This window comes from Sceloporus occidentalis, unplaced genomic scaffold (assembly GCF_023333645.1).
Source record: "Sceloporus occidentalis isolate IW3139 unplaced genomic scaffold, rSceOcc1.0.p SCAF_5, whole genome shotgun sequence".
Taxonomy (NCBI): domain Eukaryota; kingdom Metazoa; phylum Chordata; class Lepidosauria; order Squamata; family Phrynosomatidae; genus Sceloporus; species Sceloporus occidentalis.
In genome coordinates, this window is record NW_028316985.1 from 2,411,666 (window position 1) to 2,425,227 (window position 13,562).

The 13,562-nt window shown below is 44.8% G+C and overlaps 1 protein-coding gene across 1 annotated transcript in view; it reads left to right on the forward strand.

The window, feature by feature from the left end:
• LOC149311547 (interferon-induced protein with tetratricopeptide repeats 5-like) overlaps positions 1–10,101 on the forward strand; it is a 26,163-nt gene extending 16,062 nt beyond the window's left edge. The window contains exon 3 of the mRNA XM_089526585.1: positions 8,128–10,101. Coding sequence (XP_089382711.1) covers positions 8,128–9,463 — 1,336 coding nt within the window. The 3' untranslated portion in view covers positions 9,464–10,101. The remainder of the gene's footprint in view (positions 1–8,127) is intronic.
• Positions 10,102–13,562: the final 3,461 nt, after the last annotated feature.

Genomic DNA, 13,562 nt, shown 5'->3' on the forward strand with positions numbered 1-13,562 from the left:
TTCATTACAATCTTGCAAGACGGGGTGTCTCAGGCAAGGAGGCTTTACACCGTCGGAGGCTTTACACAGTATTTATAAGACATTTTCTGTTACAATAGTTCTATCTCATTTTTTTATTGGCCAGATCTAGACATGGGATCAATCATCCGGAGACACGGGGCGCGGTGTTATCAGTACGCTGATGACACCCAAATATGCTTCTCTGTGCCTCCGACTGATGCAGTGACCAGGGATGGCATCTCCCCTCTAGATGCCTGTCTGGAGTCAGTAATGGGCTGGATGAGGGAAAACAGACTCAGTTTGAATCCAGAGAAAACGGAAGTACTTGTGATAGGTTCCCCAGGCCTGGGGATGGAAATCTGTCCACCTGTCCTGAATGGGGTCACGCTCCCCCTGAAGGGCTCTGTTCGCAGTCTGGGGGTGCTCCTGGACTCGTCGCTCCACCTTACATCTCAGGTGGACGCGATGGTCAAGAGTACCTGTTATCAGCTTCGGGTGATACGCCAGCTGTGACCCTACCTGGGCCGGGGGGACCTTGAAACGGTGGTACATGCTCTGGTGACCTCTCGGTTGGATTTCTGCAATGCGCTCTACATGGGGCAACCCTTGTACCAAACCCGGAAGCTTCAATTAGTGCAGAATATGGCAGCAAGGTTGGTCACTGGTTTCTCCAGGACCAGCCATATAACACCTATTTTGCAAGATCTACATTGGCTGCCCATTCGCTTCACAATACAATACAAGGTGTTGGTTGTTACCTATAAAGCCCTAAATGGTTTGGGCCCACGGTACTTGGAGGACCGCCTCTCCCCGTATAATCCGCCCCGCACTCTCAGGTCGGCCGGGAAGCAATTGTTGAGAGTTCCAGCTATGAAATACTCTGTGACTGCACAAAGGGCATCTTCCAGCTCAGCCCTGCAGCTCTGGAACTCCCTTCCCGGTGAGCTCCGCTCGGTTACCTCCCTTGACTTATTTAGGAAGAGGTTAAAAACCTTCCTCTTCCAACAGGCTTTCCCCCAGACAATGTAACATCTGGTCTCTCCCCAATGTATTGTTGCACCTGCACTTTATGCTAGCTACTGTTGTGTTTTAATTCTGTAATTTTTTATCTTGTTTTTAATCTGTTTTATTGCATTGCCTGCATTTTTATGTATGTATACTGTTTGTAAAATTTGTACATCACTGTACTTGCTGTAACCCGCTTTGATCTGCAAAGGAAAAGTGGGATACAAATAAACAGTTATCATTATTATTATTATTATTATTAATTGTAAGACCACCTTTTCAAGTATGTAAAATCTCCACCCATAACATCTCTCATCATACATTTCATGACCATTTAAATTAGTCATTATACATTCAGGGGTGTGTTTACTAATATTCATCCATTTATTAGGCATGCTCAGTTAGATTTTGGTGTGAACTTTAAATCACCCTCATTTTGAACTTTCAGTAACCCAAGTAAAAAAACAAAGTGTTCTCAACCTTTAATGCGGATGGAGCTCTCTTATCAGAAGTTGTCCTTGACTTCCAGGTGCAGTCTTTGATGCATCTTTTGCCCAATTTAATGGCTATTATAATACAAGTCTAGTTCATTATTTATTTATTTATTTTAAACAGAACACTTAGCCATTTTGATAATCTTAATACAGCCAAAAAAATACTATTTAAAATAACTAAGTCCAGCATCTTTTATAAATATATCTTGCTTATTATGAAAGAAATAAACCCCCCTTTATTCTTACAAAACAATATATTTAATAGATAACAGTGTTATAAAAAGCTTATCTAAAACTCTTTCTTTTACTAACATATATTTTTTATAAAATCCCCTTTCAGTTAAAGGGCCTCAGCTGACTTTTACTCAATCCTATTAGAATAGATATCTTGATTATAATAGTATGCATGTATGTATGTGGTTCCATAGTCTCTATATATGTAACCTAATTATAGCATACGTTTATATAATCTTACACGATTTCTACTCTATTCATGTGTTTCTAACTCTTTTATTAACTCTTATGTGTTTGATTCAAATCCATTTCTCTCAATCCCCAAATGATTTATAATTCCAAAATGAATCCCAAAATGAGGTGGTGGTGGTTGTTACTGTATCTACTCATGTATAAGTCTAGAAATTGTAGTAAAAACATTGACCCCAAAAACCTGGGTCGACCTACCCACAAATCAATGTAAGTACTGCCCTTTAACTCGTATCCAAAAGGGAACCATGCCCTGGAGAAAGGTAAGAGCGTAATCCCTTCTCGGAGCACCTGAAAGTAGCACCAGTCCCAATACTCTCTCATCCAGCCAGCCTTTAAGGGGAGCACAAACAGTTGTGCCTATCACAATTTTAAAGATGTTTAGTATCATTTTCCTTTCTTCATCCTTTATGTCCTTTCTGACACGCTGCTAAGTTTACCCTCGACTTATCCGCGGCTCATATCAAAATCCATAATTTTGGCCCTAAAACCTGCCCTCGACTTATACATGAGGTTGACCTATAGTTGAGTATAAACAATATTATTATTGCTGTTGTTGTTAGTGTTATTCTTCTTCTTCAAATAGGGATGGTGCCAAGCAGTGCTTGGGAAAGTTCCCCTTTCTTTCTTGTTGGACTACAACACCCTTTGCTGGCTGGGGGATTCTGGAAGCTGTAGTCCAAAGAAGAGGGAGACTTTTGCCCTCCTGGGAGAGGGAAGCACTCCAGCAGCTATGCTTGTCATTTCCACTCTTTGAGAAATGGAAAGCAAAACTTAGGAGATGGTTTTTAGAGAGGTATAAAAAGGCAAGCCCAGGGGCAGAGATGCTCAAAGTGGTTCCTCCTGGAGCCTTTGCAAAAGCAACTGCTGCCTGGAAAGAAGGAGGCAAGCAAGAGAGGAAACCAGTCAGTAGTTTCTTTCCCTTGATTCTGGCCAAGGAGGGAGAGGAGAGGCTTTGGAAGAATCCCAAAATGAGGTGAGATTCCATTCAAGCCTTCTTTCTACCTGGTTTGCAAGGAAGGCAAGGAGGGGGTCAGGAATTGCAGGTGGAAAGCAAGTGCATTGCAATTGTGTAAAACATGATGGGACTCTCTGGGCAAAGCTTTCAGGCACAGCTCTGAGGACCTCTGCAAAATAAATAGGAGTGGTTTTATGGCCAATTTGGTAAGTCCCAGAACCCACTAAAAATGCAAAACAGCAGGAGGGCAAGGGGGACTACTTAAGCTATTAAGTTATACTATAGTAAAGTATCATACTGGAGTAGTATAGTGACATCCAAAATCCACAAAACAGGGATAACCTTTATAGGGCCAAACAAATGCCTAAATAGATAAACAAAAGACATGTTGCAGGTGGAAAGGAGATGTCTTGCAATTTTGCAAAATATGGACTCTTGGGGCAAATCTTTTGGGCATAGATCCGAGGAGGCGAGAACCCCATTTGCAAAAGAGGAGAAGGGATTTTATGGTCAATATAGATGATAAGCCACAGAAGCCACTTTAAAAAGTAAAAGAAAAGAAGGAATGGGGGGCTAGGGAAACATTAAGTTAAACTATATTAAAATATCATACAGGACTAGTACAGTAACATTCAAAATCCACAAAACAGTGAGGCCTTTATCAAATAAAATAGATATTGCAAGCTTTGGAAGCCTCATTGGCTTCTTCATCAGACAAAAGGGTTAAAAGATGGTAAAATAAGTACTATGGAAACAACCAGGATCTATCTAAAGGAGAATTTATTTTTCTTGTGGTAGTGGAGTTTCCTGGGGCTGAGAGTGTGTGACTTGCATTGGGTTTCCATCTCTGAGCAGGATTTGAAGCCCAGTCTGCCAGAGTCCGACAACCAAGCCACTTGTAAGCTACAAATGCACAATATTCACCACAATTGACACAAAGCACAAGAAACGGAAGACTCTCTTGTTGTTCATTGCAGACAACTATATTCCAACATGCTTTAAATGAATTTCAAATAAACAAATAGAAATGCCATAGAAGTACTTAAAGAAACATCATCCACAATTGTGGTGACACTGTATAGCACTATTTTTCTGGTTCCCTGGATTCATGAAGCATGTGATAAGATGTGCATCTTCATTGCATCTTTATTGCTTCTGGATGATGACATTTGCATTTCTAGTTTGTTTAAAGCATTCCAGAGTATAATTTGTTTTGCAATTAATAATCGGACATCCTGGAGTTTATTTCCTTGACTATTATGTGTTTGTAATTTGCCTTTAGATATATCATGGTTGTTTTCAGGCATTTATCATAGTATGTTTTTACATAGCCTAGCATGAAAACTTGCTGTAGTTCAACTTAACAGTTTGTTAGCCCTCCTCCTCCCCCCCATTTTTTTTTTCTTACAGGAGTGATTTTAACTAAGGTTGAGGGGCAGTTTTTATTTTAACAACAACAACAAAACCAGTTTTTAAAACCAGTTATTTTTGTCTGGTTGACTAGTTAGCCTGTTTTTGCATTGATGTGTAGGACTACACTAAATGCTGAGAGTCTGGAGCTGCCAATCCCTTCTTAGCCCAGGGAGAGAAAGATAAACTTGGGAAGCTTCTCTGGGGAAAGAACTGCATCTCTCCTTCTTTGGGGGCCTTTAAACAGAGGTCAGGTGGCATCTTTCTCTCAGGAGTGCTTGACTTGTGTCTTCTTGCATGGCAGAAGAGGGTTCGATTAGGAGGCCTTTGAGGTCCCTTCCAACTCTCCAGTTCTATGTTGCTCTTCAGTTCCTTTTCTGAAGATGCTGATGATGGGTGCCTCTGCCAAAGCTTGAAAAGGTGACATTGGGAGGTGGCATTGTTAAGTGGGGCATTTTTCGGCAAGTTCTAGCATTCAAAGAGACAGTTGTGTTAGTCTGGAAAATCAGCATGCAAAAGGCATCTTTAAAGCACAGGGGTTCTCAAATGGTGGGCCAGGACCCCTGGGGGGGCAATAGTTGCTTAAGAAGGGTGCAAGAAAACATTTGGGGTCCACTCAAGAAGAAAAGAGAGAAGAGCAACACTCCTTTGAAGCACTTTTGGTATCTGCTGGGGTTTGCAACCAGGATCCACCGTGGATACTAAAATCTGTGGATGCTCACGTCCCATTAAGTACAATGGTGTAGTAATACCATTGGTTTCCCTTATAATGGCAAAGTCAAGGTTTGCTTTTTAGAATGTATATATTTTTAACATTTAAAAAATGTTTTCAAGCTGTCGATGCTTGAATCCAGGGATAAAAAAAATCTGTGGCTATGGAGAGGCAACTGTACAGTGGGCCCTCGGTATCCGCTGGGGTTTGGTTCCGGGGCTCCCTGTGGATACCAAGATACATGGTTGCTTAACTTCCATTATATCCAGTGGGGTAGTAAAATGGTGCCCCTTATACGTAGGGTTGCCATAAGTCAGGACCTCCAAACCGGGACAAATGTAGGACAACATTTCCAAATGTAGGACACATTTTTTTAAAAAATCCAGCAACTTACATTGGCCATGCCTCAGAGGCTTGCTGATATCAATATCACCATTAAAGAACCAAAAACACACAGAAAAGGCACTTTGGAAAGTCATACTCTCTCAGCTTCTGAAACAGTGCCTGCATGACTCTCAAGCTGACTCATATCATCATCATCATCATCATCATCATCATCATCATCATCACCACATTATCACTGTCAAAACAAGGGAGACTTGTTAGCATTAAAAGCACCCCCCCAAAAATAAAAACACCTTGAGGCCTCTGGCCACTCACTCACCACCTCCTCCTCCTCCTTCTTCTCCTCCCCCCTCCTCCTTCTACCCCTCCTCCTTCTTCTCCCCCTCCTCCATTCACCACGCGGCCTAGGGCGGAGGGGGCGGAGGAGGAGGAGGTGGGTGGCACGTCCGCGCGGGGATGTGGGGGAAGGTGGCACCTCTTGTGCATGGGCACACCACCCTCCCCACCTCCTGCGCATAACCGCGCCACCCACCTCCTCCTCCTCTGCCCCCTCCACCACAGGCCACGCGGGAAGGCGGGGGAAGGTGGCGCGGCCACGTGGGGAGGCAGAGAGGGTGGTGCGCAGGAGGTGCCGCCTCCACCTTCGCCTCCTCCATCGCGTGGCCCTCCTCTTCCTCCGCCTCCTCCAAGCAGCCATGCGCGGTGGAGGAGGAGGAGGGCAGCGAGGCCCCGCGGGCCGTGGGTTTTTGGCAGCACCTGGGACGGGAGGGGCCCAGGGCCGCCAAAACCGGGACAATCCCGGTTGCAGCCGAGTTATGGCAACCCTACTTATACGAAATGGCAAAATCAAGGTTTGCTTTTCAGATTGGGGGTGGGGGGTATTTCATGCTGTGGATAGTCGAATACATGGGTGTCAAGACTTCTGTTATACAAAGGGTGCAGGCAGGTTAGCATCAGAGGGAGGTTCACTCCCCAGTCTGTTCCCAGCCTCAGACTTTAGTAAAAGGCGAAAGATTTATATGATTGAAGAGAAACCAGAATATACTCTGGTTTCTCTTCAGATCGTATAAACCCCAGCCTCAAACTGCCAAGAGAGTGCAAAAAGTATTGAACACAGTAATTCCTTTATTGTTGTTGCTGTCATCATCATCATCATTGTTTATTTGTATAGGGCCATAAATTTGCATGGCCCTTCAAGGAAACAACCAGTTCAAACATTCAATCCTGCCAAAGGCATACAAACTAAGGATAATAAGAAGTTAACTATACAATAATTACAAACAATGTTTTGTCAATTTTTATGCTGCAATCCTGCCTCGATCCCCAGGGAGAGGTGGGGAATATAAATAAATCTCATTATTGTTGTTGTTGTTGCTATTGTTATTGCTATTAAATTATGCAAGTAAAATGCAGTGCTGTGGAAGCAGCAACTGACATATAATCAAATATATAATAATTATAAAACAGTATTTTTCATGCCACTGAAGAGCTAGTTAACGTCTGGCCGTGAGGCTAACTAGGACTGCAAAGCTGATCTTCCTGGTGGCAGAGGCCAAGCTCAGCACGGTCATGTACAGTGCCAAGACTAGTGGCAAAATATTTGACAGGTGGTACTCAACTCCAGACAGTAATAACCGGCGTTGGAAGTGTCGCCAAGAAAAAGGAACAGATCAGCAGCTTGGCAGTTTGAGACCTGGGTGCTGCATGATGGGCTGAGCTCCCATCTCTAGTCCCAGCTTCTGCCAACCTAGCAGTTTGAGAACATGCAAATGCAAGTAGGTAGATAGGTGCCACTTCTCAGTGGGAAAGAAACAGCGTTCGGTGCAGTCACGCTGGCCACAGGACTTAGAAACAGAGAGAAGCACTGCCTCCTACAGTCAGACACGACTTGACAAGCTTGTCGACGGGGAATACCTTGTCCTTGACCACATATGGTGGTCCCATAATAAGACGAAAGATTTCTAGTAAATATAGTAGATGAAAATTAGCAACCAAAAATATGGAAGAATATTGTTTCACATGATAACTGCAGCTAGAATGGTATTAGCTAACTGGTGGGAAAATGACAAAGTGTCTGAAATTGAAGAATGGGAGAGAGAGCTTTATGAAATAATAGAAATGGATTAGCTAACTAGAACCATCCAACACGAAGAAACAAATGAATATCTAGAGGATTGGGAAAGAGTAATAGAGTATTTAATGTGTACCACTGGAGCAGCCACAACCTCTGATGTTCTTTAGGCCATTCTGAATTGCTGTGTTGAGATGAGTGCCTCCCATTCTATGTGCCTCTCAGTGCTCCTCCAGGGAATATTTAAAGGAGTTCCATTTCCTGTGTAGACGTGGTGTCCAAGTAATAGAGGACCTATCACATTATGTACTCAAGTGCCCTCTCTATTCAAGCTGTAGGGAACATTATCAGGGCCCCTTTCTAATCCAGCCTGAGCCACTGGCCTGAGTGGGGAAAGACCTTTCTTTCTTTTTGAGTGACTCTAATCATTCTGTGTCTCTGCTTCAAGGGAAAATGTGGAGCAAGAAAGGGATTATATTTAATTTGCACAGTGTGGCCCTCTGTTCTTTCAATTTTAATGGTTTTTTATGATAAATTTGTGACAATTTGAACTGGCCTGTAGGCTAATTCAATAAGTCATTCATTCATTCATCCATTCATTTGTGCTTCATACTCTCTCCTTTTCCATCATCCTCTCTTCCCTTGGCAGCAACCAGCCATTGAAGGAGAAGCTCCAGCGCCTGCAGTGTCATTTCACCTGGAACCTTGAGGTCAGGCACAATTTCCAGCACACCCTGAAGAAGTTGGATCTCCACCTGGAACACACATTTTACCATAATCGTGGCACCTACCTAGCCATGAAGGCCTACCTGCACCACCTCCGAGGGGACTACCATGAAGCTCTGGGAAGCCTCCAAAGAGCAGAGGAGGTTCTGAAACAGGATCATCCCACCAACTTCTCCTGCCAGGCCCTGGTGATTTATGGGAACTACGCCTGGATTTATTATCACTTGACCAACTACGAGGAGGTGGAGCTCTACCTGGGCCGGATCCGTGAGATTTGTCAGGCTCTTGCCAGCCCTGAGCCTTACTCTGTCAAGATCCCCGGAGTCCAGGCCCAAAAAGGGTGGTCCCTACTGGCAACGGGTTTCCGGAATGGACCAGAAGCCATCATGTGTTTCCGAATGGCCCTTGTAAGAGATGAGTCCAACGAGGAATACAAGGCAGGTCTGGCATTTTCTGTCTTTGCCTCCTGGACTCACTCTCCAAGACAACATCTTTGGCATGAGGCCCAGGGATTGTTGGAAGAGGTCTGTCATCACCAGCCACAAAACTATGAAGCCAAAGTATATTTGTCTCGTGTGCTTGAGAGAACAGACCAGGAGCAATCCAACCGCTTGGTAGAAGAGGTGATTGAGAACAGCCTCGACCCAGAAGTCCTGAGAAATGCCTCCAAGGTCTACAGGCCCCAGTCCCTCCCACAAGCCATTGACGTACTGAAGAAGGCCATAGCCCTGGACCCCAACTACCACCTCCTGCACTATGACCTTGGTGTCTACTACATGGAACTCATGGAGAGAGGGTCCCCAGGAGATAGAGAGGAAACCATTGCATTGGCTATTGAGAGCTTCAAACGGTCTCTGGAAACAGATCCTGAGTCTGTGTTTTCCCAGCTGAAGTTGGCCAAAATGTACGGAGAAAGGTCCTTGGAGGTTTATGAGGAAGAGATTCATCAGAACCTGCTGGAGAACATGTCCAACCTCAGCAAGCGATGCCAGCAGGCCTTCTACCTTCACCGGGGAGACTTCTTGCTCCACAGGAAAGGAGAGAGGCAGGGAGCGCTGAAGATGTACCAGGACTGCTACCAAGTCCATGGCGACCATCCTCTGGAGCGAAGTCAGCTAGTGGAAAGTCTGAGGGTCCTGGCAAGGAGATTCCGAGAAAACATGGAAATGGATCATGCTGAGGTTGTGTACAGCTTGCTTCGAAGGTTGGGATTTGAGGATCGAAGAGATGAGAGGGGAGCTGCGAGGCGTGAACAGTAGAGGTCCAGAATATAAAGGGTTTCCACCACCATCACAAGGAAATCTGTGCTCCCCACAAGGATGTGCTTTGTTCAATCTTTCCAGGCAACTACAGTACTTAAAGAGGACATTGTTCCTGTGCTTTCTTCTTTTTTCCTTCAGCAGCCTCTTCCCACACCTTCTTTGTGCTCAACCCAGCAGAGCTTTTTCCCCCTGCAGCAAGCATACTGTCAGATCAGCAGATCAGCAAGTGATGATCACATTGCTTTCCAGAATTTGGGAAAGGGTAGCTTTTTGGACTGCAACCCCCACAGCACCCCAGCCTAGCATGGCCAGTTTCCACCTTGGCTAGGGGATTCTGGGGACTGCAGTCCCAAATTTCCCCACGCTTTGCTGTTTCTTGGTGGCTCTGAACCGTCCATCTTTGTCTTTGTAGGAACCGCCTACCTATAATCTGTGAACCCCTGGAAAAGGTTAGACCACCAGGAGCTATTGCATGCAAAACGCCGGTTACTCTGGAGTTACTTCCTCCAAAATAAAACTTGGCGGTGGTAAGTTTCTCCTGGAAGCACTAACTTAGAAGAGTTGCATGTTAATTGTATTGTGTTATTGCTGTTGTTGTGCTGCTGCTGCTGCTGCAAACCTTTGCTGTTACTAATATTATAATACTAATAAACTACTGTGTATTCATTTATATCCTGTCTTTCTTTTTCTCTGAAAAGGGGTATTCAGGGTGGCTTCCAGATCATCAGACAGCTGTACAAAGATGTTTTGCATTCTGCAGAGAAGTACCTTGCAAAAAGAATAATCCAGCAGGAAATGCCCAAGAAACCTCATAGACACAAAGGGGTGCTGCACAGGAGCATGGTACTACTCTGGAGGAGTTCCCATTCATTTACATGGGCTGCTCCCAGAGTATTCTGGCTGTCCTATTACCTGGGCCCTTTGGAGCAATGCAAAGCAGCTTTTTGCACACTTGGCCTACTGTCCCTCAGCCTCTGGCACAAATAACTCATTCTGAGGTCACAAATGAGGCATCCAGCATGGATCGCATGGATGGGCACCTCCTTGTGACCTCAGAGGGAGCCACTAGTGGCGCTAGAGGTGGCACAATGGGATGCTCTTATGTCTACATGGACCACTTGCACTGATTTCACACCAGTCTCACTCCAAACCGGTGCAAGGCGGCTGAAGTCCCAACAAGGAAGAGAATGTGCTTTGTTCAACCTTTCCAGACAACCCCAACACTTAAGAGAGCACACTATCACCGTGCTTTCTTCTTCTTTGCCTCTTCATACACCCTTGTTGTTCTCAACCTATTTGCCCTGTCAGATTCAAAGATAAGCAAGTAATGAGTGACATTGCTTTCCAGAATCTGGGAAAGGGTAGCTTTTTTAGAGTGCCAACACATCTGAAAGTCCTAATGAGGAATCTTTACTCAGGACAGGAGGCCACTCTCTGGACACAACATGGAGAAACATAGAGAATCAGAATGGTTCCCAAATGGAAAAGGCTGCATCCTTTCACCCTATCTATTTGATATGTATGCAGAACATATTATAAGAAAAGAAGGCTTGAACACAGAAGAAGGAGAAGTAAAAATAGGAAGGAATATAAAAAATCTAAGATATGCATACAACAGCATAATACTAGCTGAAACATCACAGACTTGGAAGTACTACTAAGGAAGATCAAGGAGGAAAGTGGGTAACTTTTCTGCTGTACACATGTCCTTCCACATTTGTGGCTTTGTCTTTTGTGGATTTGATTATTCATGGATTTTATTAATATGTTCTCTCTAGGAATATCTAGATCCTCCAGCACAACACTATAGTCAATTTAAACTAAACGTCGCACTGAAAGACCTAGAGGTTCCTAGAGAGAACACTGCTAGGCATTTGTAGCTCCTCCAGTGCAATTCTATGGTCAATGTCTGGCAGGTATTGACCACAGAGTTGCACTGGAGGACCTACAGACACCTAGAGAGGTGTTCTCTCAGGTAAAAAGAATAGTGTTTTTGTTATTTGCGTTTTGTTCCACATTCACGGGGCTCCTGTGACCCTAACCCCAGAAAATGTGGAGGGACAAGTGCATTTTTATGGATATCAGTGCCACCATTTCTGCTGCAAAATGCTCCCTCTGAGGTTAGAAACAAGGCACCCAGTATTGAACACATGGAGGCGTCACAGCAGGATGTGCATGCAAAGAAGGGCCTGGCATTGGTGCGAAGTGCTCAGGATTTTCCTGCAAGATCTGGAGCAAAAGAGATTGTTTTTTTCACTCGGATTGAGCCAGGGAGAAGGTGGATTCAGTGCCAAACTGGCCTTCCCTCATGAAGATAGTCCATGCTCAAATCGAGGATTACCGTATATACTCGACTATAAGTCGACCTCATGTATAAGTCGAGGACAGGTTTTGGGGCCAAAATTATGAATTTTGATATGACTCATGTATAAGTCGAGGGTAAAACTTAGGGGCATGCAACAAAGGATGTAAAAAACAAAGGAAAGGAAAATGATGCCAAAGAATGCTGCTATTTTCCTATCCAAGCATTCAAAAAGACCAGAAGCAGCACCACAGTGGAGAAAATAGAGGAGCTTGGTGCTTCTTTTAGACTAAGATTTTACCTCTCCTCAGAGAGGGAGATGGACCCTATTCTTAGTTAAAGTACAGCACTTGCATTGACCCATGGATAAGTCGACTCAGGTTTTTTGGGTCAATTTTTGACTCAAATTTCTAGACTTATACATGAGTATATACAGTAATGCCCTGCCTTGTGTAGACAGGTTGCAGTGAGAAACCAATGTAAGGGGCCCCTGCAGACATGCCGGTGGAGAAACTCCCAGGGGTGTAGCTACAAAGGGGAACAAAATAAGAGCATTGCTCCATCCACATAAGAATTCTGCTCTCCACAATGACATTTTCCTTCAGTCCCCAAATCCTTAGTTTTGCAGAGAATCAAACAGTCAAACAGTGAAAATTGCTCACACCTGGAACCATGTCCTATGAGGAAGACTTAGGGAGCTGGAGATATTTAGCCTGGAGAAGAGAAGGTAAAGAGGTGATATGAGAGCCCTGTTGAAATACTTAAAAGGATGCCATATTGAGGAGGGAGCAAGCTTGTTTTCTCCTGCTCCAGAGAACAGAACAAGGAACAATGGATGCAAGCTACAGGAAAAGACATTCCACCTTAACATTAGGAGGAACTTCCTGACAGTAAGGGCTGTTCGACACTGGAACACACTCTCCTCGGAGTGTGGTGGAATCTCCCTCCTTGGAAGTCTTTAAACAGAGACTGGATGGCCATGTGTCAGGGATGCTTTGATTGATAGTTCTTGCATGGCAGAATGGGGTTGGACTGGATGGGGTCTCTTCCAACTCTAGGATTCTATGGCGGTTTACAGACCGCCCGTTTGGGGCGGACTGTATCTGGCCCTTTCCCCACCAGATCGGGGCCTCAGCTGCCAGAACGGCAGCCTCTGGGGCCCCAATCCGCTGCTTTCCAGGCCGTGGAGAAGCGGCAAAAGGCCGCTTCCCCGCTGCCTGGAAAGGGGTGTCCTTGGGGCATCATGCCCCAAGGACACCCGACGGCGGCAGGGACAAGCAGAAAGGGGCCACTTGGCCCCCTTTTTGCTTTGCGTCGCTGGTGCAGCCATCTAAAAGCTGCACCAGCGATGCAAATCCCAAAAGGAGCTCCGTGGAAAGGGTGCTCTATGAGCCCTGGCGCGGCGCCAGTATGTCACAACTGCGCCACCTCGTTTGAAGGCGGCACGGTGGTGACGTAGCAATGGCGGCCCCCGTGTGGAATGGGTGCCGCCATTTTGTACGGACTCAATCCGTATTAGGGTTAGGGGCGTCTAAAAGGGACGCCCCTTTCTAACCCTAGTTCGGACCCAGTAATGGACCTATGATTCTTTGTTTGCACCATCGAAATAATATAATCCTGGAACCAATGCCAAGGGTCTTCTCTAATAATAATAATAATATCTTTGAAGATGCCAGCCATCAATGCTGGCGAAATGTCAGGAACAAACTCTTCTAGAACATGGCCACATAGCCCGAAAAACCCACAAAAAACTAATAATAATAATAATAATAATAATAATAATAATACCCTATT